Source organism: Plectropomus leopardus, chromosome 24, assembly GCF_026936395.1.
Source record: "Plectropomus leopardus strain MGB_pleo_1.0 chromosome 24, ASM2693639v1, whole genome shotgun sequence".
NCBI classification, from domain to species: domain Eukaryota; kingdom Metazoa; phylum Chordata; class Actinopteri; order Perciformes; family Serranidae; genus Plectropomus; species Plectropomus leopardus.
The window spans coordinates 11,431,748-11,459,077 of record NC_142199.1 but is presented as its reverse complement, the minus strand read 5'-3'; the positions used below and the strand labels follow the sequence as shown (position 1 = coordinate 11,459,077).

Sequence of the window (27,330 nt, the reverse complement as noted above, 5' to 3'; positions counted from 1 at the left end):
ATTTCAGCGACAGGAGTGTGAATTTTTACAGGATTTCACATTTTGTGGAAGCAGCTCACACTTCTTTCAAGTTTAAAATCATTATCTCGCCGTGTTCTTAATAACTGCTCACATTCGGGATGACACACTGTACCGTACATGTTGGAGAAGAACCAAATGTCCTGATTGTGTCTCTGCAGGTCTGAATCATATCAGTCTGAAAAGTATTTAGGAGATAAAGCTGAACTGGTACATTTAAATCTAGTCAGATCAACGTTTTTTTCATGTAAACTTACAATGTAAATGTAAATTATACAGCTGCACGTATAGAGAGATCCATCTCGTAGATGTCAGTGTGCTACAGATCTGCAGTTTTGGGTGGTTTTGGGTGGCTTTGGACAGCATGGAGACGTGTGATTGGCTGTTCCATTGACACTGAATTAAAGGCCGTTTTTGTTTGAGCTAATTAACGGCTCTGCTAATGGGTTTTATTTGAATGAGGCGCTTTCGGCTGTTTTGCAGAAATGTGTCCATATCCAATTAAATGTCTGCTGTCATTGTGTCCGAGAAATTGCTCTATTATTCACCGTCTGTGGAGCAGCTCCAGGATTTGTCTGTAAATGACATCATCGCTGCACTCTGTGCTGCTGTTCAGCTTCATTCAGATTCACAATTCAAAGCTCACAGATGCAGCATAAAAGAAATTGAAGCCATTCTTGTGCCTTCCTCTCATGTGCGTCTTTGTGTGCATCGTCTGCAGGTGGAGGTGTTCAACCTGCTGTTTGTGCGCCGCGAGCTCCTGTCCAAGAAACAGTACATGGTCCACTGCCAGGACTGTGCCAGGAAAGGCAGCGCCACGCTGGACACCTTCGTGGTGCTGGAGCAGCACAGGATGGAGGACCTGATGCAGGTCTACGACCAGTTCACATTAGTAAGTCATCACACAGAGAGAGAGGGACCCAAAGTGCTTCTTTCCTCCTTCAAATTTCAAAGAAAATTCAGAAATTTAGTGCAATAATGTGAATCCCCTAAATAAAAAACTAGTGATAGACTGAGTAGTTAATTTTAGCCAATTAATCAGTGTCAACTTCTGTTATTTTTTTGTTCAAGTGGTGAATGTTTATTATTGTTTGTATTTTTGGTATTTTTCAACAATATTTTCCCATGTTTTTGTTTAAGTGAATCACACGTTTTTAAAATTGGTCCATTATTGAGAGAGAAGGCAGCAACCAGTAAAACCCGTTATAATCTGACCACTTCGTCAAGTTACGAAAAACATAACAATCTGAGCTCGTCAGTGGCAAAAACAAGCACTTTCAGTGGATGTAAGTTGACGGTGCAAAAATGCTCTGCAGCCTTTTTTGCCCTCTCTGGCTGCAGCCCTCTGACTCCACACTGCAACAATTTCCAAAATTGTTGTTCTCACGAGTCACTCGTGTCTGGGCCACACTGCCTGCATGAGCAGCGTCCATGTTAACAAGTCAGAGCAGCCACACTGGTGTGTCTACACGATGCTCAGCAAAAATGGACAGTGAAATGGTCTTTTTATAATAATATTGACATTATACCAACTTTTACTATAATGCCCATATCTGTCACAGACATGAGAAAAACAAAATATTTACATTTACTCAAAATAAAAGCCCCCTGACAATGTTTCATTGGAAATAAATCCTTTCTGTTGATAACATAAGGCATTTTATTGTGAAATAATACCATGACTGTGTCATTGACCATGCAGTGCAGATACATAATTGTATCGACATTTACTTGTGGAAATACAGTAGTTGTAGCAGCAGGCAGCTCTGCAGCATCAACGTTTACACGCCGCAGCAGTTCAGTGACGTAGCCGTGATGAGCTGCTCATGTAGGCAGTGTGTCCTGAGTGTTACTCTTATCTAAAAGATTTTTCGGGTCATGGCTGAAAAAGTGAGTCAGATGTCAGAATGTGAGTTTCCCTTTTGCAAGACTTCGACGCAAAACAGACTCCAACAGCAAATTCTCTGTTTTCAGACATAAAATGACAATCTAAGCCTGTTTGGGGCAAAAACAAGCACTTTCAAGGGACTTAAATTGACGGGACACACCTGTTCCAAGTGGTTACGTTGCAGCCTGTTTTGCTACCTCTGGCTGCAGCGCTCTCACTCAAAACCGGACCAATTTCAGAATTGTTATGAGTCACTTCGACACAAAAACATGAGAAAAGAGGGTACAGGTTGAAAAATACCACACTTTGGGTTTCCTGTGGCTGCTTTAAAATTGCCTTCCCATTTAGCACATAGGTCAAAACAGGAGACTGGGATGTTATATAATAGAAAAAAAGATGGGTGTGGTTCCTCTTGAAACGATATCAGTATTAAAAGAAATGTGAACTGCAACTAGTTATCATAAAATAACACTTTGCAAGCCTGCGGAAACTGTTTTTTAAATCATGTAATGCGGGTACACGTAGACATCTTACTTTGACGTGATCAGCCACTTGAGGTGAAATACTTGTTTTGACATGTTGACTTTCTCAAGCTGATGAATTCAGTGACTAATTCTTATGTTTGCTCCTCCTCCCCAGGCCCCTCCTCTTCATTCATCTTCATCTTGACATTAGGTGACACCTCGTTCTTCTTCTGCTGTGGAGCCATGAAGCCCATTTACAGGAACTTGTATTAAGAGTTAAAAAAAAGAAATAAAAAAAAGAACAAACACCTACATACGCGGACCATTTCTGATATTCAGGAAAGCCAAGGCCGTCTCCCCCCACCCTCACCACCGCCCCCTCCTAATATGGCTGGTCTCCATAGCGACGGCTGGAGGCTGAGGCGGCCGAGTGTGTCTGTCTATGCAACCTGTTTGAAGTGCTGGGGCCTGGCCCTTCCAGAGGGGGGTGCCACCGAGCTCGCTAACAGGACTTGTTTCTCCCTCCCCCCACCTCCCTCCCAGCCCCCTCTAGTGACAATGGCTCAGCCCTGTTTTAACGGAGGACTTAATCAAAATGGTTGGGACCAGGGGGGACGAGGGGGAGGAGTGCGTGATAAAAATGTTTTGTAGATACTTGTTAACTGTCGCAACTGGCAACACCACCCGTAAAAGACTACTGACTTGACAAGCTTTCTCTCTCTCTCTCCCTTCTTTTCTTTTCCTATACTGGTAACAGGATGACATGTTGGCTTTGATTTATAGATTTCCCCCAAAATTTTCTTCAGTTTTTCCCTCTAAGGAGCACTAGCCTAACTGGTCTTTTTCTATGGTAGATAGTAATTTTAAGACTCTTTGGACAGCAAAATCTCCCAAAAAAAATTTGTAATGTGAAGAGTTAAGGTGATTTTCTTTTTTCTTTCTTTTTTTATTTTATTTTATTTTATTTTTTACAGCTTTTACGTTTTATCTTCGTCTTGTTCTTTTCAAAACTATGACATTTTGTTTCTTAGGTAAAAAAAGGTTAAAAAAAAAAACAAACAAAAAAACTTACTAGCCAAGTCACAAAGAGAATGGGTTGCACATAGACTTATGGAATAAAGTTTAATTTGTGATTTTTTTGTTTCGTTATGTTTCTAATCTTGATGTAAATTTACACTATTTATAAATACATATTTATTGCTTGAAAATATTTGTTGATGGAATGCTGTTATTTTTTCCAGAGTACCTGCCATTAAATTTGAAGGAGTTTTGTCATTTTAACATGACTCCTCTTACATTTTCTATATATAAATAAATTGCTTAGCAAGCATTGTACAGAAACGGACATTTAAAATTGTTTTATTGTTTGAAGAATGTTTTATGATGAGTCAATAAACACAAAGTTGTCAAATTATCCATGCTTTTTGGTTTCTCAAACATACCACAATACTTATATAATCATCATTTGCATTAAATAAACAAAACATAACATATTGGTGTTGATGTGTATGAGCAGAGGCCTGAAACCCAGCAGACAATGTAGCTGTAGACTGACACACACAGAATCCTACACTGAATGCCAGGTTCAGAACTCACATAGTATCTCACAAATATCATTTTTTTTTATTCATAAAAAATGTCCTCTGTCCTTTAAACTACCCATGCAGTCTAGGATTAACTCTGCCAAAGGCTTCTCTCTTCACTGTGGGTGGACATTTAAGACATCTCTTTGAAATCTAAAAGCTGCATGGCAGAAAGATCACAGGGGGAGCAACACATGGACACTGTTGAAAAGGAATGCCAAAAATTAATAATAAAAAAAACATTTCTGTCATTGACATGTATCTTGAATAACCCGGATGCCAGCAGAGACCCAGTAGCCAGATGTAGCTGCTGCCAGCCCCACAGGATCTACACTGACTACTGAGCAACTGCTGAGCACCCTGTGGCTCTGCGGTTCCGGTCGGAGCCAAAATGGCCGCCCAGTTGCCACATATCAGCCAGGAAATGATGAAGTCGAAAACCCGGAAAAACACCTCCTGCTAGCAGGTACGTCCGAGCTGAACTGCGGCTCCTCTTGACAGCTGACGAGAGCAGGCGGCTGCAGCAGGAGACAGTGACTAAAAGGACACATTTACCCACCTGCACCTTCACCCTGAAATGCTCTGCCAGTATGTACGCATTTTAACAACGCCAGAGTTTGTTTACTTAATGTTTAGAGCTAATTTGCAAGCTTAAGCATGCTAAACTGGTGTATTTAATACTAACTAATGCTATGTTTAGTGTCAGTTAGAAGATATTAGCATGCTAACACAATTAGGATGCTGCACCTGCCCATTCGCCCGTTAATTAGTGCTAATCGCGAGTTTTAGCATGCTAACACTCAACTAAACTGGTTAAAACCAACTTTTAAGTATTGCCGTGAATTTCAGTCCTAATGTTTAGTACTAATTAGCTAATGTAAGCACCCTAACACACTTAACATAGACGGTAAACCGGGCTAATATCTGCTGCACAATTTGACATTACAATTAATTTCAGCTGCACTTTATATTTAGTGTTAATTCGTTAATGTTGGCATGCCAATGCTTAACTAAGCTAGTAAACCTGTTTGGCAAATACTTCCTAAACTATTTGACATTCCCATTAATCTCATCTGCACATTGTGTAAACAGCTGATAAGCTACTGTTAGCATGCTAATACACCAAACTAAGATGGTAAACTTGGCATATATCAATATGTTAGTGTGGTTGACTCTTGTTACCTTTTTATTGTCAGCACAGTGATCATTTTCAAAACAGTCTAAGTTTATTATGACGGCGTTTTAGGGCCATAGTGAGGTTTTGTTTTTCTTGTTTTTTCGAGACTTAAAAAAGTCATAATATTACAAGAATATAATCATAACTTTACAAGAAAAAGTCGTAATTTTACAGAGAATCAAGTTGTATTATTACAAGAAGTCTGAATTTAAAGAGAAAGGTGATAGTATATCATGGAAATAAACATTTTGCCAGTAAACTAAAAACATCCGAGAAACAATATCCTATTTCTCGTACAATTATGCCTTTATTCTCGTAATATTCTTACTTTATTCTTGTAAAATCACAACTTTTGTCTTGAAAATTATGACTTCATTCTCCTAATATAACAAGTTTTTTTTTCATAAAATCAAGATTTTTTTCTTGTAAAACTACAACTTTAATGTCAGAATATTACGAGTTTATTCTTGAAATTCTGACTTTATTTTTGTAATATTATGACTTTATTCAAGAAATTTAGCATTTATTTTTTTCTTTAACATGGCCCTAATCCTCTGTTGTACTGCACAGTAAATACATCACACAATACATTTTTAAATGAAAGATTAAAAGGAGCATTTGCAGGTTCAGGTGCATGCTGTTATGGAACTACACTGCAATATTCCCTCATCATCTCCCTCTTTTCCTTTCAGCGTCACGCGGTCCCTCTGCTCCCACGCTGAAACAAAGATGGTCGTCTGTTGCTGCGTCCATTTTGACTGCCACAGATGGACGCTGGAGGACTTTCCATCGCCTTTCCTGGAGTGTCCATGTGCTGTTTGTTGTCTGACCGGAGCCCTGGAAGAGAAAGAGGTAGGATGAAAATCATATTTTATCATATGTGGAGTTTGACACTGAAACTGCTCACAAGACGGCTGAGTTTGGAAATAATATATTATACTTAACATCTGAAAACAGAAATAAGAACTGAATTCTCTGGTAGTCATAATGCAGTGTTAATGTGTACTGTGTTTTTGCTGTTGTGTAACATCTTGCAACCCACAAACTTTTACTTTTGTGGAGGCACACAGGAACAAAACCGAGTGCGGGCTGACAAATCGTGATTCTAGGAAACAAGATGCCACTTTTAGAACAGGAAGTTTTCATCAGTTAAGAGGGTTAAGACTTCCTGTTGGCTGTCTGAAACGACAAAGGCAGGAAGCTAGAGTTTTGCGATATAGTGACAATAGTGTTAAGAGTGTTAATGTTAAGAGAAGGGATACAGGTGGCAGAAGGCTTGTCCGTCTATTTACAAAAGAGTGGAAATATAACGTGAATGCTAAAGTGCTGCACACCACAGAGAGCTGTCAGATACCCAAACTCACTAAACAAAGTGATTAACAAAGTGATTAACTTTTAAAAAGTTGGACTACTCCTTTAACTCTCCCTGTATCGTCCACCTATATCCTCTGTGAAATCTGGCAATGATCCAGCAGAGAGGTATGTGAACTCTGCTTGGCCCGGACCACCAACCACCCCCCTCCTCAAATCCAGACCTCCTAACAATGTCTCCCTGTGTCGCAGTGGGGGAAAAAGGAGAGAAAAAGGCAAGAGAGAAGGAGTTAAACCAGTAGTGTGATCAACCCCCCTTCCTTCCTGTTCCCTCCATCCTGGTGTTTTCCGCCTTTGTGAGAAACAGACAGGTGGCCCTGACTGCTAATTTTAAGCGGAGCCGATTGTCCGCCTGCGTTTCCCACAGCTATGTATAGATCCCTGCCATAAACCAAGTAGGTCAGTGTGTGAGACTCGCATGCACACACACCTACAGGCACACACACAGAGGCCCTGACCTCTGAAAATGTCTGACTTGTCCATTCATCCACTCCCGCCTCTGTTGCAAGGGATGCTCCCTGATTGGCTGTCAGGCTCAGCCAATGGCAGAACTTCCTGCTGTCCATTCATAAAACCCTGGGTCATTGAGGATAATGTAGCATTCGCACAGACTTTACATATTGCACTGCATTTTTATGACAGTCATATTTATTCAGAATTTCTTTGCTGAATTAATGGATTTTTAACTTAAATGCTTGAAATGTAAAGTTTTAAACGTATCCATTCAGGCTGATGCAGACACACGACATTCCTGTGTGTTTAATGAGTAATGAACCGAGGGCCACGCAGGCCGCGATCATTTCCCCTTTTTTGTTTTCTCAGGCTGTCGCTCTCTTTCTGCCCCTCCATCCCTCAGCTTCGACTCAAAGGCGCAACACTCCTTGAATCCAATGCAGTGTTGTTTCTCCCCCCTGTAATTGCTGCTACTTCTCTGACCCCTTTCAGTGTGAACCCCCCCCCCCCCTCCAGTTACTATATAGAAAAGTGTGACTGTGTCAAAGTGACCCACTTATATGGAGGCTAATGTGAGACATCCTGAGCACAGACCTATAGCTGACAGGGAAAAGACAAAACGTAACAACAGAATAAACAATTCACACCACTGATCATTTATTTGTTCATAATTAATGGTCATCACACTATTTCATCTGTTCTGGCAGAATACAGTGTGAGGAAGGCAATCATAATGCCAAGGCCTTCTTGTTTGTGTTTTGTATGGAAAAAAACACAAAGTATTTCACTGTAACATTTTATATTTGTTACTAAATAAGCAAAGATTAATTAAAGTTGAGACAAAACATCAACTGTAAGGATGATAACAAATAATCAGTTAATTGGTAAATGTGAAATTTAATCAAGTAATCAACAGGCTATGCTGAAGAAGTTAAATATGTTGCAGTGAGCTTTGATTGAGGGGAAGACACATTTGGTATTGTTTAAATAAGCAGACTTTTAATGGTTTATTCAAATAACAATCACTTGTTAATTTTGCCAATAATTGCTTAATCAAAGTGCTTACAATTTGCAACCTTAATCCATGGGTATTTATTTATCAAGAGTTCAAGACTCAAAAAATGTGCAAAACTCTTTTTCTGCTGTTGCTAGTGTAGTGTAGTAGTCTTTTCACCTATACCTATATAAGAGGTGGGCCCAAGTCATTGTTTTCCAAGTCATTAGTCTGAAGTCTTTGCAATCAAGTCCCAGGTCCCCAATTAAGACAGGCAAGTGGCAATTCAAGTCCCAAGTAAAAGATCACAAGTCCAAAATCAAGTCTTAAGTCAACAGGCAAGTTTCAAGACAGGAATGAATGTCAAAACAAGAATGTCAAGTCTCAAGTCCTAAACTTCTAGTTTGCGTCCTAAAAAATCATAATGCACTTGCCACTAAATGTAAGGCCATTTTAAAAACAGTAATGATATATTGAATTTATAAAAAATCATGAATGTTTTTTTTAAATTTGCATTTATTTGGTAGAACAAGTTTGTTGGAAGTTGTAAGACTTTGACTGTAAATGAGGCAATGACTCATGTTTTGCATACTGAAATTTTGTCTTTTGTTGACCATCTTGTTGTTTTTATACAAGAACAATTTCATCTTTGGTTTTCATTTTTCCAACTGATGCTCAGTAACGTAACGTTAGCTCGTCATGTTTCTCTCCTGGTATCCTGCTTTCTACAGATTAAGTGTCAACTCGCTAGGAATGAATAGCATTAATGTTCGTTGATTCAGAAATGAATTGATTCATGGCACACGTTTTAAATATCATACTTTTTAATTTTGTACTTGTGGGAAAGTATGAAGTATTTTCATGTCAAAAGGCTCAAGTCAAGTGAAGTCATGAGTCTTTGGTGTTAAAGTCGATGTTGAGCTGCACGTTTTTTAAAATTTTTGTCAAGCTGAGTCTAATGCCGTTCAGTTTGTGACTCGAGTTTTACTCGAGCCCACATCTCTGATACATACCATAACCAGCTGTTGAACGGCACTCTGGGAAATGTATGAAATAGCTAACTCAGATCAAACACTTGCATGCTTCAGTAACTTCCTGGAGCAAATGTTGAATCACATATTGATTCTAAATAATCATGTTGTATAACAGGTGTTTTTTTTTAGGAATAACAAAAGAAAAACTCTTGTCTTTCTGTGTGCTCTTAATAATTTGGGGATGAGCGTCAATTGCTGAGCTGCAAGATAAAAAAATCCATCCACTCAACAATACAAACTGTTGCCTCAATGGCATGATTTGATGTGAGGCATGGTTACGATGGGCTATCCAAGATAACAAAAAAAAAGAGGTGCAACCCATCGCTATGGAAACGGAGAGTAATTAGCACAGAGTGCTGTTCAGAGAAAAAGAGAGAGTGAGAGGGAGCATGATTTTGTGTGTGTGGGATGTTGGCCTGCTTTCAAAAGATGAGCAATGTGAGGAGGAAGAGGAGGGGATGAAGTAACAGTCGTGCAGGTTCCAGGTATCAGCGACAGAGACAATAACTTCCTCTGTGCTGACTCAATCGTTCATTTAGAATTGAAGAAATTTTGCTGGAGGAAAGAGTCGCACAGATTTCCTACGCGCTGCTCTGCTCAGCTCCCCCAAAGCCTCGCTGCATGTTTAAACAGGGACTGTAACTGGAAAGCTGGGTTCAGCTGTTGATCTGGCTCATGCTGCCTCAGTCCCCCATGTACTACGGATGTGTCTGTCCATCTGTTGGTCATGTGACGTGAGCTCCACTGATCTGATTTTGGAGGAAAGCTGTACACAGCTTCACATTGTGTACCAGCATTTGAACAAAGACTACAGAGCTAAACAGAGTTTTTAAGGTCATGTCGCTTTTTTTAATTTGGTGCATGTAAGCAGGGAGAGAAAGGACATCAGTGTAAACCCATGAAATATGAGTGAGAGATAAACACTGATATTTGATGGAGATGGCACTAAAGACCTCGTTTGCCAGGATGTTAAAGTCATTGCATTTTGATAAAAATTGACCCTTTGCAATCTGGATCGATATCAGTGTATTTGTGCTGTGTTCAAATGCCTTTCACAAGCATTATAAACCTTTGAAACCTGAATAAATTGGTTTGACTTTTTCTTAAAATGTGGAAAAAAGGCAATAAGTATCATGGCAAGAAATATCCTGCGAATTGCAAAAAAAAAAAAAAGAATTAATAACCTGAACATGAAGAGAGAGGGGGAATTTTTTTTTACTTTTTGTGTCCTTTTTTAGGATTTAAAAAAAATGTTTTTTTTATTGTTTTTCAAAAACATTGCTCAAAACAAACCACTATTCACAGATACAAATGTACAGATACAAAGTAGTAATAGTGAATAGCATACAAGGGGGATTAAAGGAAAGTTTATAAAAGAAACAAGAAAAAAAATTAAAATGAATAAATAATAAAAATGGAAAAAAAAAAACAAAACCCAAAAGGGTTGATGGTGCAATCTCTTCTTTCTTATGTTCTTGAAAGAAACCAGGCCAATTTGCTAAGGTTTCAAAAACTGGTCAATTTTTTACCTAGATGGGCTGTAAAGTTAAAACTTCACTGCTTCAATTTGTATAATGCTGGCAACCGTGATGCGTCACTGATGGGCCCTTTATCATTGATGGAGGATGACATCGTTACTTGTGTAATCTTCATCTCCAAACCTTATATAAAAGTGACTCAGCACGACATGTTTTCTACAAATATCCTGCTTCAAATTTATACATTTCTACTTATTTGTACAGTTTAGTTGCAGCAAGGTTAGATGTTCGATGCCTCGCTCAAGGGCCCAGCAGCTGACCTCTGAAAGTGAACCTCTGCCCCCTCATATAGCTGTTCTGTGCCTGTCTAATCTAAAAACAATGTTTAGCAAGGCAACGCTTAGTGCATTTCCACACAGGACAGACACACTCAAAACACCCACACACAGTTGGCTCACAATGTGCGGCTGTTCTTCAAGCATCCAACGACTTCTCAATCACTCTCTTCTCTCTCTGCTGCGGCTAATGGCAGCCAGGAGCCCACAGGCGCGTATATGCTAAGAACAATTATGCAGATGTGTGCTAAAACCACTTTGGTGGTATAATCCAACAATCAGTCCATTATAGTAATTGTCATTAGCGAGTGGGCGATTACAGCTTTGACAGAGATGCAGAAGAACAGGCAGAGCCCCACTGGTTTTATGCAAATGTAGCAAGGCCCATTTAATATGTCAGATGTAAAGCCGCTGTATTTGTGGAGTTAATGGCGAGCTGGGGAGATCGAGTGTGTGTGTGTGTGTGTGTGTGTGTGTGTGTGTGTGTGTGTGTGTGTGTGTGTGTGTGTGTGTGTGTGTGTGTGTGTGTGTGTGTGTGTGTGGTCTCCTGTCAGTTTACAGGCATGTGCATTAACAGTAAAAAATGATTTGACAGAAATCGTCAATGGTTATTTGGGGGGAGTATGGGTGAGAATAAGGATAGTCATTTTTCTTTTTCCCGATGGGACGGGGGTATGGAAATTCTGGGAGAGCAGGGGATGCTCTTCGATTTTTCCAAACTCCAGATTTATATTTTATTTCATTATTTTCTTGTGCAGTTTGCTGTAAAAGAAAAAAAAAGTCTTGAAAAATAGTTACACTTGTTACACATCATAAAGGTGTTTTTTGCCATATATTTTGCCATTTTTTTCTGGGTCAAACCAAGTATTCATAACCATGGAGGGGGTCTTACTTTTTTAAAAAGTCATGTAATAGGTTCAACCCCTCTTCCCATCCTGATAACTTTTATACAGTCCCTAACTAATTTGGCATTAAAAATGCAGAACCTGTCAGCAGTAAACTCACAGTTGTGTCTTTGTCATAGAAATTTGTGAAAAGGACAGAAATGTCAATAAACAATTACAGGGTGGTGCACGAAATGTGTTAAAAGGAAGATCTTTTGTTGTATTGGAATCACAAATTAAGTATAAGACTGTGAAAATTTGCATATGGTGGGCGTAGTGTTGGGAAGGTTAGTTTTGAAATGTAATAGGCTACAGATTACTAGTTACCCTGTTAAAAAGGGAACACATTATGTAACTTTTAAAATAATTTCATCATCAGCTTTGCTGACCCGCGTTGTCCAAAAAATGCCAAAAGAAGGTGTTCCTGCACAGCAAAAAGATATCATGCATCAGAATTTTATTTAACATATAATCTTTTTAATGCAAAGATTTTTTTTTTCATATGTAACCCCTGTAGTAATCACCAACATTTTGATTAGTAACTGTACTTGAATTACTTTTTGTCTCAAGAACTGTAACTGATTATATTTATTTTGTAATTTAATTACTGTAACTAGTTACTCCCCAACACTGGGTGGGTGAGAGGCGTGGATGGGTCAAACATGCATGGACTTTTAACTAGGAGACTGCTGTTTGTGTCCTAAATGAAACAAAAATTCAACAGTTACATTTTTTTCACAGATTTCATGCAAAGTACTTTACTTGGGTACTTTACAGAGCTACACAAAATACATATGTTTACCGCACTTATGTTTCTTATGTAGTTATTGAAACTGAAACCACGATCTTTTCCTAAACTTACCAAGTGTTTTTCTTTCTTTAGACCAAACCAAACTGCGACCATTTTACGATGAAACTGTCATTGTTGTAATATTGGATTATCATTGTTTTCATGTTGCCAGCATGTCATTTTAACATTTCGTGCTCACGACCAATTAATGTTGTTTGGAAGTCGTGTCCATTTCACATACTTCTGTGAGACTGTGTTGAAACAGCAGGTAAATTCTTCAGCATTGGACAGATGTTGTTATTTCAATAAGTGTTTATACTGGTGGCAGGTTTAATTGATTTTTTCCCCCCTTTTTCTATTATCATAGTATTTCTTATTGGGATTTTTTGGTTTTCCTGTCGTAGCCTATCTGTGTATCATACCAGTATGTGCTGAGGTCATCTGACCACTTTGTCCAGTTGTAATGCATCAGCTGGGAGCTTATGGGTGTCATGTGAGGAGGCAACATGTCAGCAGCTCCAATAATGTGGTTAACTTAAAGAGGAAGGCAAGGAATGTATCCTAAACTCAACCCCGGTCCTCCTCCCTCTCCTCCTCCCCTTCAGTCATGGGTTCTCCGCTGGGTAATCGCATACCAAAAACACAAGAATTTCCCCCTCTCCTCTCCAGGCAGGGGCTACCCCCCTCCCTCTAGAGTGGAAAGCTGGATGTAGTTCACCAGGGACAAACCGGAAACTAAGAGTTTTTGCATTAAAAATAAAAACATCTATTTCTTGTGCAAAAAACCCCAAAACTTATAAGTAAAACTAGAAATAAAACTGAAAGATTAAGGAGTGATGTTGCTGGTATGTTACGTCATAACAGTACTTTTTTTGTTGTTGTTGTAAATTTAAAAAAATTATAGGCAGGGACGTAAGACTGGGGGGTAAAAAGGGCCCCTCCTCATGTGGGAAGGGGCCCACATAGGTAGCCTACCAGAATACATACCGGCAGGTACGCATAGAGAATGCCCATGTACAGTGGCGCTATGCTCCTGATTATTAGCTTGTAAAATTAGGCCTTTACTTAAACAAAAAAAAAAGACTGGCAGTTATAAGCTGTTGTCTGCCCTCTCAGTTGAAAATATTTTGTTTTTCTTTGCCGTGTAGTCTGATACTGATAATTGTAAAAGTTGTCATTTTTGTATTGGTATTGATAAATAGTAGTATTTGTAAAATGCATCAATTTGGGCATTAAGAAATAATAACAGATAATTAAAAAATAATAACCGAATAGTGCTGATCTTCATAGCATACAGCCAATCACAGCGTCAATGTAATGTGATTTCTTGTTGGTAGATCAACAGATCTATAGATCTTAGATCAGAGTTGCTGATTAAGATATCTGCCTTTTTAGTTGAAGAGGGTTATTTTTATGGATGCATGATAATATCAGTATTATATTGTCTTTGAAATTAAAAATCGGAATCGGCTGATTTCTACCAAAATCACAAAACACTTTTTTCTTTTCTTTTTGTAAAATAGACAAACATATATAAAACATCAGTCAGAAGTTAAAGTATTTCTCCCATTTTGCACAGTGAATGAATACATTGAAAATCATTGCATTTCATGTCTCCATCTGCTAAGAGTACTCAATAATTCAAAAAATCATGTCAAAATACTTCATAAACAGACGTTCAAATCTAATCAATATTCTTAATGTGTATGACAACTAGGAAAAGTGTTGCCTGTTTTGCGTCACTATTGCAAGCGACCCTTATTTTGAAATTCGCCACCGGAAGTTTACATTTTTGCGCAGCTGACTTGACGCTAGTGGCAGCGGTTCAGAGGCGGCTTTCAGAGCGGTTCCCAAACTGCTCTTAATGTGAAAAATACAGAGAAAACGCCGGGCGCATTCCTGAGACCCAGAGACATCCATGCCCGACCGTGACAGACACAGCTTGTGTGTGTGCGTGCGTTTATTGTGTGCATGTGTGCGCGCAAACCGTAAGTCTCTGCGGGGGTGGAGAGCTTGGAGACCACACACTTTGCGCATTGCCCCCCCTTTCCCACACACACGGGACCGAGCAGCACACTTGGCCCTTAAAGTAGCGTAACATTAAAGTTGGGGAAAAGAAAACACAAGTGATCGTTCAGTAAACGTGTAGATATGGCTTTGGGTTAAAAAAAACGACAGTTTGGTGCGTGAAAATGCCGTTTTAACCAAGTGGAGACACTGAAATGTGCTCCCTGGAGAAGCCCCGCATGGCCAAAGCAAATCATAACTGAGATGATGAGGTGGACTTTGGCCAAAGTGAGCGGTTTGTAACGACACTAGTGTTTAATAAAAACAACAATACCGACTTGTTTTCATGTTTTTCAGTCCGATCACACGCCGCGTTGCGCAATCTGCATGGAGAGGCTGCGATCGGCGGAACGGTGCCGACGGACGAGAAAAACTCTTAAAAACTTCCCTTTCTCCAACACGGGCAACAACAACAACGACACACGGAGCCTGGCGTAACTTGTAATGCTCCGCCGGGAGATAAAGTGCCGAATGAAAAGTGTCTCCACTTACCGTGGCTGCGTCTGCTGGCCGCATGTCCCCATGAGAGTGCTGCGAGTGTGTGTGCACAAGACGCATACCGATACTAGTGGTCGGAAGCGCAGCGCGACACGTCAACGCGTGTTGCCTCTCCATATCATAAGGGGGGATTCTTCAGCTGCTGCCTGGCTCAGGGGTGCACAAACCGGGGTCCGGGGACCTCTGAGGGGGCCCAATGGAGCAAAATGACGAGTGTGAAAAGCCACAAGTGGCTGAGGTTTAAGGTGATGGAGAAGAGCTCAGAGGCAATGTTGCATGAAATCAATGTCAGTTCATTAAAGTAAGAACATCCAATCAATGCATCTAATGAGCCGTTAAGTCTGAAGTTGCACTGAAATTTCCAGGTGCTAATGGGAGAACTGACTGGCTGATGTTTGATCACTTAAGACACTTTTTTAACATATAAATTCGATGTAAATTTGGTGTTTTGTGCATGAGCTTTGCTCTCGTGAAATCTTTTTTTGTAAATATACTATTGAATATTAATCATGATAAATATTCACTGAATATCATTACAAGTCTCACACAAGCATTTCTGACTAATGCATATTTTATGGTGTCGCACATGTGCCTTTGTCGACTTTTTTTTTTTTTACCAATCAGCCAAATTCTGTATTAAACATAGGTGAAACTATATACCATAGCCAAATTTTACATGAAACATGGGCATAGATTTTTACTGTATTCGATCAGCCAAATTCTATATTAAACATAAGCATAGGTTTTTACCATACGCAATAAGTCAAATCGTGTTTAAAACATAGGCATTAATTCCGGGGCGTCTCTGTCAATACTTAGAACATTTGCATTTGTCCCACTCAATAAAAACATCTAAGTAGCACTTGGCTTTTATTTTTGACAAAAATAATTACACAAATAGACATTTAAACCATTAATTGATGCAGAAAAGGCACAAAACTGTGCAAAAAACCTCACCACAATGTGTTAATTAAGTGTTTGGCTCAAAATTTTAATAGTGGGGGACCTCCCAAACCCCCTTGTTTCATATGTGCAACCCCTCCCTCCCCAATGTTGAAGTTAAACCCCCATCCTTGATATTAAATCATATAAAATATATATTTTCAAAATTTTAGATTGGTTTTAGATTGAAAGGTGGTCTGTGAGGGTCATCTGATGGTTCAGTACTTCACCTCCCTGCCTCTTAGATTCACTGCATCACCACTGACTGCAGCTGCTCTATTATATTCAACATTCAATGCCACCCTTATAAAAGAAAAAAGAAAAAAATCCCTATTGGATATTGCCATAAACGATACAGGAGATACCACAAAGTACATGTCTTGTGATTGAGTCACTGTACTATTAGTTTGTTCAGTGTAAAGAATGTTTTCAAAATTACCTGCAGCAAAAGCAATAAGCATCATGTCCCATATGGTGCTTTATTTAGGATGTGATGGAGCAATGCAAAGCACCAGTCAGTGTGTCAATCCTTCCTACATCGCATCAAATTGACATTTCATAGAAAACACCGAAATGCCAATTCATGCACACACGCACAAGCTTGGGGGATATCACTCTTCTTTTTCCTCACGGGCGACAACTTGAAAACGTACGCAAGTCCGCGTATGAATTTCCCACCCTAACACCTTCTCAAACACACAAACACACAACACATGCACACAGTCTGAATGAATCTTGCAGCAGCAGCAGTAGCGGCGGCGGCAGCAGCAGCCCGGAGCACGCTGCTGTTTTTAATTGAACAGATAACAGACTGAATGGTTTTGTCTGCAGTGGCAAGGAAGCCTGGAAGATTTGTACTCCTGCTGCTGCCTGCTGCACTGTGGAAACAAACGCCTGGTATCTCTCTCTCTTTCTGCAGTGGCTCAACAGCAAAGCATGGGCAGCACGAGACACAGACATGGCATACAAATAGGCACCCGGGCACATACATGGCACGTAGAAATATCAAGGGCTTACCAGCATGCTTCATCCAGACTGTTAAACCCCAGGACAACCCCAGACGCGGCGATCTGCCTCTTTATTTCTCCCTCATCTCTATTTCTTCACACACTTGTCTATCTTTCTCCCCCTTTTTTGCTCTTCTTCTCTGTCTCTGCTGCACCCCAGTACCCTCCTCTCCATCCCGCTCTCTGCTCTCCACCAGTCTCTACACTGATCTTTTAAGTCTACCAACCTCTCCACTGATCAATGGACAGCCGGGCGAAGCAAGCGCTACTGCCTCCACCTCCACACCAGCTTTGTGTGTGTGTGTGTGTGTGTGTGTGTGTGTGTGTGTGTGTGTGTGTGTGTGTGTGTGTGTGTGTGTGTGTGTTTTGCTGCGAGGAGAGGAGGCTTCCAACCCACACACCACTCTCCAGAGCTCTCAGCCTCCACAGTGCCTCATCAGTTGACCACTCCACACCCCTACGCATCAATTGTGTGCATGTGTGTGCACACCTACACGCAGTAGGGCCATTAAAAGCAAAGCCCACATTTCACTGTCACCTGAAGTTGTTTTTTTTTTTTTTTTTGGAGGAGGGGGGGTTGTCTTAAGAAGGGCATCTTCAGCAAAGAGCTCTGAACACCTGTGACTCATCTTGCTTCTCACAGAGTAGCTTGTAATGACAGTAGTTAGAACCATTATATGCATAACCAGGTGGCTTAGCGGTTGAATAGGCAGCTATAGGCCATGCAGCAACTTTGGTGAACAGCTTATCTTGCCTTCAGCGTGACAGAACAGAGCAGAAATGTTCACTTTTTGTCAATTCTTTTGCTTCAAGCTGAAAAAAAAAATCATTTTCCACACCCTACTGATGTGTTTTTAGAGATTAAAAATGAAGTTTGAATCGCTCAGCTCCAGCTAATTTTGAACAAGGACACTGAGAAACCTGCACTGCAACAGTGTTATAAATACCAGCACAAACTCATCCAACACTTCCTGCTGCGTGAGGCGGACAAGCCATCAGATGAGAATAAATGCAGGCGATTCAGTGGTGGCATCACGAGGGGTTAAATCTAATAACGGCAAAGAAATTACCGGTTTGAGGCCCCAGAGTGCCATGCTTCGGCCAGATGTCAGCCAGCTAATAGAAACAGACCTTTGATTTGGGGAAAGGAGGGAAAACATATTGATTATTTTTAAATCTTCATGCATGCAGCAAATATAAGAAGTAGCTAATGAGCAGTGTGTGGCTGAACAGGCAAGGAGGGCTGATTGACAGGTGACAGGTGCAGAGCACCATAATGATGGGTTCCTCAAAATGGAGGTGACATTAAAAGAGAAAATGAGTCGGAGCTGCTTTTAATAAAATTACAGTTTTATCAGATTGCATCTATGCGATGTGACAGAATTGTGCTGATGTGGTGAGAGGGATGTTCATAATTGTTGAGAGGCCACCATCAGGAGGAGGTCCTGGCTCAAGTCAGCATGAACGTCTGCAACATTTAACTAGGATGATGATTATTGGGGTAGGCAATTTACTTTTGATGTCGGTGAGCAAAAATCCAATGATAACTTTTGATCAATTTGTAATTTCAGTGGGCAGAGATAACTAGACTTCCGCACCTCCTCTTGGCTCTGCTTTCATTCTTTAGATAATCTAGCTTGCGACAGGAGACTTTAGTCAATCACAGATCATTTCAGAGAGAAGGCATTTCTATTGGCTGTTCAACAAATGCATCAGTGATTCAAAAGCGTAGCACCCTGCAGAGAAAGTTGTCATTCCAGCATCAACAAAAACTGCCTCCACTACAAAAGGAGGGCGAACGTATCAAAAGAGAGTCTAAAAGTTGTTTCAGAGATGGAGGGAAAATGCTGCAAGAAGTTTAGCCTTCTGCTAAACACAGCCAAAGGCTAACGGCTGTGGTTTTAAGTTCATGTTTATTTCGTCTTTCAGGGGAGAGCTGCAGGAGGACACTGTATTTTTAAATTCTGCAGTTAATTTTGCCTTATAAATACCAGGGGATGACGTTATTTTGTAAGCAAACGTGGAAGTTCATGTCTCCCTGGTTCCCTCGTCATAAAGCCTTTTTCCATTGTAGTTTGGATCATTGCAGAAAATAAGCTCTGTGGTAAACAAACGTTTATGATACTTACATGTTTTTAACACCACTTACAGCACTTTTAAAGCCTAAATGTAATTGCCAGTAAGTAGTAAAGTAAAAAGCCAACAAACTACACTACAGTTGTGTCACCACTGCTACAAGGCTGCAAAGCGGTGTTTGCACGGTTCGGTTTGAGGACGTTCTGTCGTCTCATTTAGTCACTTGTTAACAATCATCTTTTTTAAGACACATAAACCTCAGTGATTGCAAGTGGGGTATTTACCAATGTTTTTTATGTTGAACAACACCTGAAAGACTCTTTAGCTTGTGTTAACCACAGACCTAATTTAAAGCATCTAACCAAAATCGCATTTTAAAAAAACCCTTTGTCTTTGAGGCGAAGGAACCAGAGATTCTGAGATGCTTAGGCCTATGCTTTAGGCCTTTTTGCTGAGGTTCTCTATTTACGGAGCATCTGCAGCAAAATACACAAAAGAATTGTACCGAAACTTTTTACCCAAAATTAAATCAAAAGTGCACTGCTTTCACTTCCATGTTGTGCAAAATTCTTGCCAAATAAGTACGAAACGGGACTGTAATTCTACTGACGTTATTCTTTCCAACATTCATTCATTCATAGTATTGCAGATTGTGTTTTTTTGGTTATGTTGCTTTGCAGCACAGACACAATTCTCATGTAGTCTTTGCATATGGTTTGTTCTCTTCTACAGAAAAAAAGAACAGATGATTTTGCCCATCTGCAGTGGCAACGTTCAGGAAAGTTTTTCAGGCTGCTGCTGCTGTTGTGAGTTTAGGGTGGTTTGATTTTTATAATGTAGCAGTTTTGTATGAGCACAGAATACATTTTAAACATCAGTTTGATAAATTGTACAGCCCTAACCTAGGTTACTTTTCTTTTTCTTTCTTTCTTTAATTTTCTCTAAACTGAACCTTCGTAACTTTACTTTAAGTACTTAACTTGACGTGAAGTCTGTATTGTGACAACGGCTTTCATGGGGCAGTAATTTGTTATATATCATATGAACAGTTGTATGTCCGTTTTCGTAAGGTATCATACCAGTGGTTGTTTTTGGATATGCTGTCAGGGTCATTTATTAGAGTTTAACCTGCTCACACATGACATAATCAACCCAGCTGTATCCTGATTTCTACACAGAAACTCTAAATTGAAATGTATGGAAGATGCTGCAGGTTATCAGTGGTTCACTTCATATTTTTAACAGAATCAGAAGCAGCTGATTATTTCTGATTTAATGGACCGTTTGATTAATTTCCCCATCAGAGATAACACTGATGTCAGCTGTATTTAATCTGAGTGCATCTGTTATGCTAATAAGAATATTTGACCATGAGACAGACAAAGAGAGAGCTGGAAGGTGGGGGTTGACTGACAGCATGCATTTTACCTCTGTTTTCTTTCTGCGGACAAGCAGGTGAATGTAAACAAGGGTAAATAAAAGCAAGGACATTTTGAAAAGCCTGTAGCCTGTAAGTAGTTGGCGGTGCGTGGGTGGCTTTGCAAGCTGAAAACAATTTCAAACTGCTGGAGATCGCGGATAAAAAACACTCCTGTGGCTCATGTGCTTGCATGTCGCCAGGTGTTGGAACTGAAAAATAAGACTGTTCACATGTCAGTGCACAGTAGAGAGGGACAAAATGATTGCTCGCAGAAAGCTGATATTTAATTATATTTAATCTTGCCGTGATAAAGGTCACAGTCAGGTGCTTGTAATGTTAGCGCAGGATGTGATAGGAGAAGAATTTAATTGTCTGGTGTTTTTGTGCTGTGGATGCGGTGTGACATGTGTAATAATATTGGCCTTAGCTCGACCTGCCCTGTCTTCAGGGCTGGACCCTGGCCCTGCTTCGTTAATAAGCTGGCAGACTGTGAAATTCTCGGTGGATGTTTTCCAAACTAATATATCTCATCTTGAAAACTGAGCTTGTTTAGAATGTAGAATAAAATGTGGTGCAAAGTGGACAGGTTGGACGAGCAAAAAAGGATCAGCTGCCTCCTCCAACACACAATCTTAACAAACTTCTTCAAAATTAATTCTAGCTGCAAAGTGCAACATCCTCCAATATCACATTAATTTTGAAAGAACCAATGTTTTTTTCATGCACATTATTAATGACCCCAAAATAACACTTGCTACATGCTCATCCATGCATACGGCGACATATGTAGATGCACATAAACAGATTTTCCTGAACATAAACCTCAGCGGGGATATGATCTCTTGTGTGCATGTAAAAGCACTCATTTAGTCATGGTGTAGGAGAGGTGGTTTCTGTAAACCGCCTGTCTAGGCCCGATTCATTTACATAGGTAATGGTAGGGGTAGTGCTCAAAAATGTGCGGGGGTGGAAAATATACAATCCTCCACCAGCATACAAAAACAGCCACAAAGGGGGTGGCAGAGAGAGAGAGAGAGGCAGAGAGGGAGATGTAGGTGTCAGCCTCCTGAAGCACTCTAAAATGATGGGCAATTACATTTCAAATTACCGATGGGAACAAGAGCGAACTCCCTGACTTTGGTCCGCGAGGGAAATGCATTAAGAGCACTGAAATCAGTGAGCAATAGGTAATTTCTAGAATTCTTGTGTTTAGGCAGCGCTCATTTGCATATCTGAAAATATCAGCTTAAAGGGCCACTCCACTCAACAACAAATCAGACTTATTTTGCATCTCATTTCTTTTAACTTGTTACACAATTTCATTGGAGTTATTTTGAAAACGAGTGAGTTGGTCTATATTTGCAACGCAGCTGAAGTTTAACCCTTTAAAACCTGGAGCACATTATTTTTGCACATGTTATGATTTCTCTTAGCATGGGTAAAAAAGCAATGAGCAACTTGGTAATACATGTTTCACAAATTGCAATAAATTAGTAGATTTTGATAATTATTCTTGGAAAGCTAGGAAAAAATGTCTATGGGAAAAAGAAAAAGCGAGGGGAAAATTATATTTATCATCATAATTACATATTTAAAAGTCTTTTACATAATTATTATAATTAAAGTACATTTTCAAGGTTTTTTCTTTTCTTATTTATTTATTTATTGTACTACTCTTCAGCAAATTCTCTTGTACTTTTTAACTAGTTTTTGCTCAATCAAACCAAAGCTGAAGTAGGAAGTATTTCTTAACACCTCGTACCACTTTAAGTCAAAGCCATTGGTGCGTTTCATACAGACACAGAAAGGTGTAGCAGAAGCGAGGGCTGCACTGGACACCCAGGGAATGAGAACAGGTTGGTGTTCTCAGGTCACATCACTTTGCATCACCTCGCATCATGTTGTGTCCTGTCAAGTGCCTGTTTGGTTAAGTATATTAAATCCTGCTTCATCTTTTGGAGTCAAAGGAGGAGTTTAGGAGTCTTACAGTCCTGGGGAAAGAAGCTGCTCCGTAGTCTGGTGGTACAGCAGTGGATACTTATACTTGTATTTTTTTCCAGATGGCAGCAGGGTGAACAGACTGTGGCTGGGGGGGCTGTTGTCTTTCAGTATTCTTTTGGCTCTGTGAAGACACCTCACTTCACCAAGGTCACTGCTGCTCTGTAGATGGAAACCAGCGAAGTTCTCGGCAGTTTTAGTCACCTTCTGTAGAACCCTATTATCCTGGGCCGTGTACAAAGTCAGTCTTTCTATTGCTCCTCTGTAGAGGTTAACCAGGACCTTGCTCCAGAATTTAGCCTTCCTAAGTTTCCATAAGAAGTAGAGCCTTTTCTGATCTTTTTTTTTTTTTAAACGTGGGTGGTGATGCGTGATGACCAAGATAGGTTCTCATTGATCATAATTCCAAGGAACCTATAGCTGTTCATGTGCTACACCAGTGGTGTCTCAGTTTACGTTTTTATTGATTTATGATCCAACAAAGTAAAGATGCTGTGCGAGCTTTTACGGTATCACTTCATGTGATGACTGGATGTGGGAGGTTGGAGCCAGGCTTGCACTGGCCGTAGGGCAATTCTAGCATTCAGCAATGTTTGAAAAAAAAGGTGGGGGAAAAAAAGATAGACTTGCTGGCTGGGACCTCCCATTTGATTAGGGGTTACATGGTCTCAAAACTGTCACTAGCCTACTGATACTGTGAGGCATGTGCAGTGGTACCGGCTGTCGTCACCTCCCCCCATCATGTCAAGTGGATCGGTCCATCATGTAATGTCGTGTGCAAACAGGAGAGGTCAAGCGGGAAATAAATTAAATCAAAACAGAGCTATTGGAATGTAAATATATAATTAGATGAATAAAGGAGCAAAAAAAAGGTGGAGCAGAGGTTAGAGACAAAAAGAATAAAGTCATCAAGGCTGATGCTACAGCATGTTTTTAGTGATAGCAGCAGTTATAACAACATCAATAGTCTGCAACACATGAAGAGGAGGAGAGAGTAATGTGTACAGGCAGGTGAATGTACGTCATTAGTTGATATACTGTGTTGGTGTTAATAGAGTGTGCCTGCCTCCTACGTTGTAAAACCTGTATTGATGAGATTCAGGTGAATTTCCTTGTACTTGTTGTGCTGTAAGCTTTGAGTTGTGTAAATGCTGTTGAGATGCAGGTAAATGTTTTGCTGTGTCCATATGAAAGGTCTGAGTTTCCAAGTTGGAAAGTCGTTCTTCCAACTTTATTGTGTTCATGTACTTTGAGTTCGTAAAGTGGGGACAACATGGAAGCCACGCAGAATATGGGTTGCATTGTAACGCAAAGAGTGTTTAAACAGCAGGTTGAGGGCTTTTTTCAGTTTATTCATGACAACAAAGAGCAAATGAAACAGATGAGATGAGCCATGATTACAAAGATATGTACTTTATTCATTAAAACGTCTGCCTATAACAATCAGTACGTAATATAAGGGGGGAAGCTATCTTAAAAAATTGTCATTTAATATGTGAATTAATAGTTTCTTACCATTGACCAAACATTGACTTTTGCCCGCCATGTTTATACATTTCTGACGTCAAATCGGCAACTTGTGTTATAAAATTATTTGAGTTGTTTTTCCGGCATGAACGCAGCATTAGTCCTATTTGATGTTGTTGTGACACCCACTTTTCCCATCATGCCTAACCCTTAACTGATGACTATACTGTATTTTGCCAGTCCAGGGGAAAAATGCTGGGGCTGAATTTTGTTCCCAGTCTGACCCTGTTGGAGCTGTCCGTGTTGAATATCCTGCAGCAGCTTTAATATACAGTAATCATGTCAATCAAATATCCAAAATTATGTCAGTTAAGCAGAGCTATTATTATGATGTATAAGTGGTTTACCATTGTATTCTCCACCCAAACACCTGAAAAAAGAAGTAACCACAAATCCCCTAAATCCCTCCAATCAGTGTCAATCAAAGCAATGGTATAGATTTAACCCTTTATATACTGTGCATATGCTTTATCCTGTGATATATAAGCCTTTAGATGGATTTTTATTGAGTTTTCTGTTTTAGTTTTTCTTTGGAGTAGCATTATTTTAGTTAACATCAGATGAGAACTTTAATCCTTTCAAGGCACTGAGAGTTACAAATAATTCAAAGCAAAGCATAATTTGTGGCCTTTAGGAAGCAGATGCTAAAACTAAATTTGTGCTGCAGAAAACTCCTCTGCGTGTGTTTCTATACAAGTGTTTTGTTTTTTTTTTTACCCCACTATATTTCTTTTCATTTTTGCGGCTCCCTGGCTGACTGGTCAGATTGTTGCTATGGAATGTGCTTAGGGACAAAAGGAGCAGAGATCCAGAAACTCAGTGACCTCCTGGAGAGGCCTCACTCTCTTTCGTCCACTCTCCCACTCTCTTCCCCGCTATATCCGAGTTTTCCCTCTACGCTCCTCTCCCTTTCTCTCACTCACTCTTTCTCTCTGTCAGGCTGCTGTACTTTGATGTGGTGCTGGCCCAGGTACTCTCAGTTGGCCTCTTTCTTCAATCCCTCTCTCTTACACAGACACAGACACAGACACACACACACACACACACACACGCACACACACACACACACACACAAAGCTATATTCTTAGCCTGCAACAACACAGGCTCGTGCATGCACAAAACGGCACATGCACACACTCTCACAAACAGGAATGTGTGGGAATCTCCCTCTGGCTACCTCTGTAACCTGCATCTGAAGCTGGTGAGGGGCCAAGAAGCCAACAGACCCAGGAGACGAAATGCAAATAGTGGAGAAGCTGGTTGGCTGCCTGGCTGAGATCAAAGATCTTCTCCACATAGCTCGACTCTACTAGACATGCATGAACAACATTCGCTTCCACACACAGTCTGCATGTGTGTGTGTGTGTTTGTGTAGGTGTGTGCATGCCAGTGTATGTAATTGCACGTGCATGCATGCCTGGTGCGTGTGTGTGTGTGTGTGTGTGTGTGTGTGGGCTAACCGGCAACAGGACTGTGGGGGTGCGAGTGTGAGCGCAGTAACATTCATTTTAACATGAGTTCATACTTTCAAGGAATTTGTGCTTTAGGCAAATGAGTCATGCTGAATAAATGATCACTGACCTTGGAGGACACAGTTTCAAACATCTTGGGTAAATAAATAACATCAATCCAAGCTTTTTTGTTCTCTGCAGAGAAATATGTCTTTAATTATGCCCCAAAGCTTTCAAATCTTTTCATCTGTCTCCAAGTGTTTGACATCACCTGTGTTCCTAGACTGAACTGTTGAAGTCGATGACAGTTCACAGGTTTTACATAGCAGGGTTTGTCTTCCAAGTTGGAGCAGGGGAAGCTGTTGTTTCTCACAAAAGGTACACGAAGAGGGTGGATTTGCAAACTGAGGGTGAAGTTAGAGCTATAACTATTGCATAGATGCATACAAAAAGGTGGAGTTAAGAAACAGGAAACAACAACAGGATACATATTCTCCCTCACTCCTACGTTCCCATTTAAAGAATTCATTCAGCACTGCTATTTTTGAATTATTGTCTTGCATGTTTGCTCATTTTGTTTGCTCTGCATGCTCAGTGGTGCCCCGAGAAATTTTTGCATGGGTAGCAGAAGTGGCCCAGCCTGTTCTCATTCCGAATTTGTATAATACTGATGCTTTGACAGGCAGCTGGATAGTGTCAGGTGTGAACGTAGCTGGACAGAACAGGTTGCATTGTGTTATACACCCCCTGATGGTGTACACTTCCAGTCTCCTCGATGGATGCAGTAGTCTTTTCCCTGAATCCCCCCACCTTGTTTTGACATGTTTTAAACATTGTGAGTATGGATGAAAGCATAATCAAACCCAAATTAAAAGTTTGTTTGCAGTGCTTTTGTCATAAAATCCTGCAGCCAATAGCCACCTTTTGCTTTCCCATGAAGCTGAGAATGCGGCTGGACAGAACCGTTCAACGTGTTATGATACACTGCTAGTTAGCACCTGCTGCGGCAGCATAATAAGTGGATGGTCGGCGTCGCTTGAAAACATTGCTGGACAGAACCTGTCATGCCCCATGAAACCTGGCAACACAGCGTCAGGTTGAAACGCTGTCTGAAAGGACGTAATAGAAGGACAACAAGGTCGCCTATAGGGTGGCCAATGGGTCCGACAAACCCCAGACTTTCATATGGGAGTTTGGTGTTTGCTCCCTGTCTGAATATGATGGGATTTTTTCTGCATCTTACAATGTGCCTCCTTACCCTGACTATCAGTGACTTTGTTGCTTAATGCGAACCATCTGTGCCAGCATGTGCGTTTGTTGATGTCCTGGCATTGGTTGCCATGCGCTGTTGTTGCCTAAACATAACCACTTGCAGCATATTCCCACCATGTGCTTGTGTTGACATAACAATAATAGCATCCTGGAACATAAAGAACAGAAACTAAAGATACCTGAAGCACAATATGTAGATGCATAAGTCCACTGTGTTAGCATTGTCCCTGCAAGCATATTGCCATGCTGATTTTATCTTAAAGAACTTCATCCAAACGGAGAAATACTGTAACATTAACAGTAAAACAGCATTTAAGAGCATTTTTCTTCATAATGTGATATATTCTTTCGGAGGGATGGATCATTCTGTAACCATGCAAATTACTTGCATACAGTGCCAGATAGGGCAGTTTTTATGTAAATTTGTGCATTTAGTCAGTTTCTTTTTGGTACTTTTAATTTACAGTATGCCATCTGTTAGAGCATAAATATGTACTTTCTTCCAGGATTTAATTACATTCATTTTGCATAGAAAAACAGTGAAGCTAGGTAGTTGTTTTTTTGAGACTTTAATTCTTTACATATGCAAACTTATCCAGCAG

General features: G+C 40.2%; 2 protein-coding genes across 11 annotated transcripts in view; both read left to right on the top strand.

The window, feature by feature from the left end:
* Window positions 1-3,784, top strand: part of LOC121962859 (lysine-specific demethylase 6A-like) — a 32,329-nt gene extending 28,545 nt beyond the window's left edge. For both annotated transcript variants that reach the window (XM_088074782.1, XM_042513176.2), the window contains 2 exons: window positions 740-910; window positions 2,546-3,784. In XM_088074782.1, the coding sequence (XP_087930908.1) occupies window positions 740-910; window positions 2,546-2,575 (201 nt within the window). In that variant the 3' untranslated portion in view covers window positions 2,576-3,784. The remainder of the gene's footprint in view (window positions 1-739; window positions 911-2,545) is intronic.
* A 107-nt stretch (window positions 3,785-3,891) lies between these two features.
* Window positions 3,892-27,330, top strand: part of LOC148185501 (uncharacterized) — a 112,903-nt gene continuing 89,464 nt past the window's right edge. For all 9 annotated transcript variants that reach the window (XM_088074792.1, XM_088074784.1, XM_088074789.1 and 6 more), the window contains exons 1-2: window positions 3,892-4,541; window positions 5,823-5,982. In XM_088074792.1, the coding sequence (XP_087930918.1) occupies window positions 4,531-4,541; window positions 5,823-5,982 (171 nt within the window). In that variant the 5' untranslated portion in view covers window positions 3,892-4,530. The remainder of the gene's footprint in view (window positions 4,542-5,822; window positions 5,983-27,330) is intronic.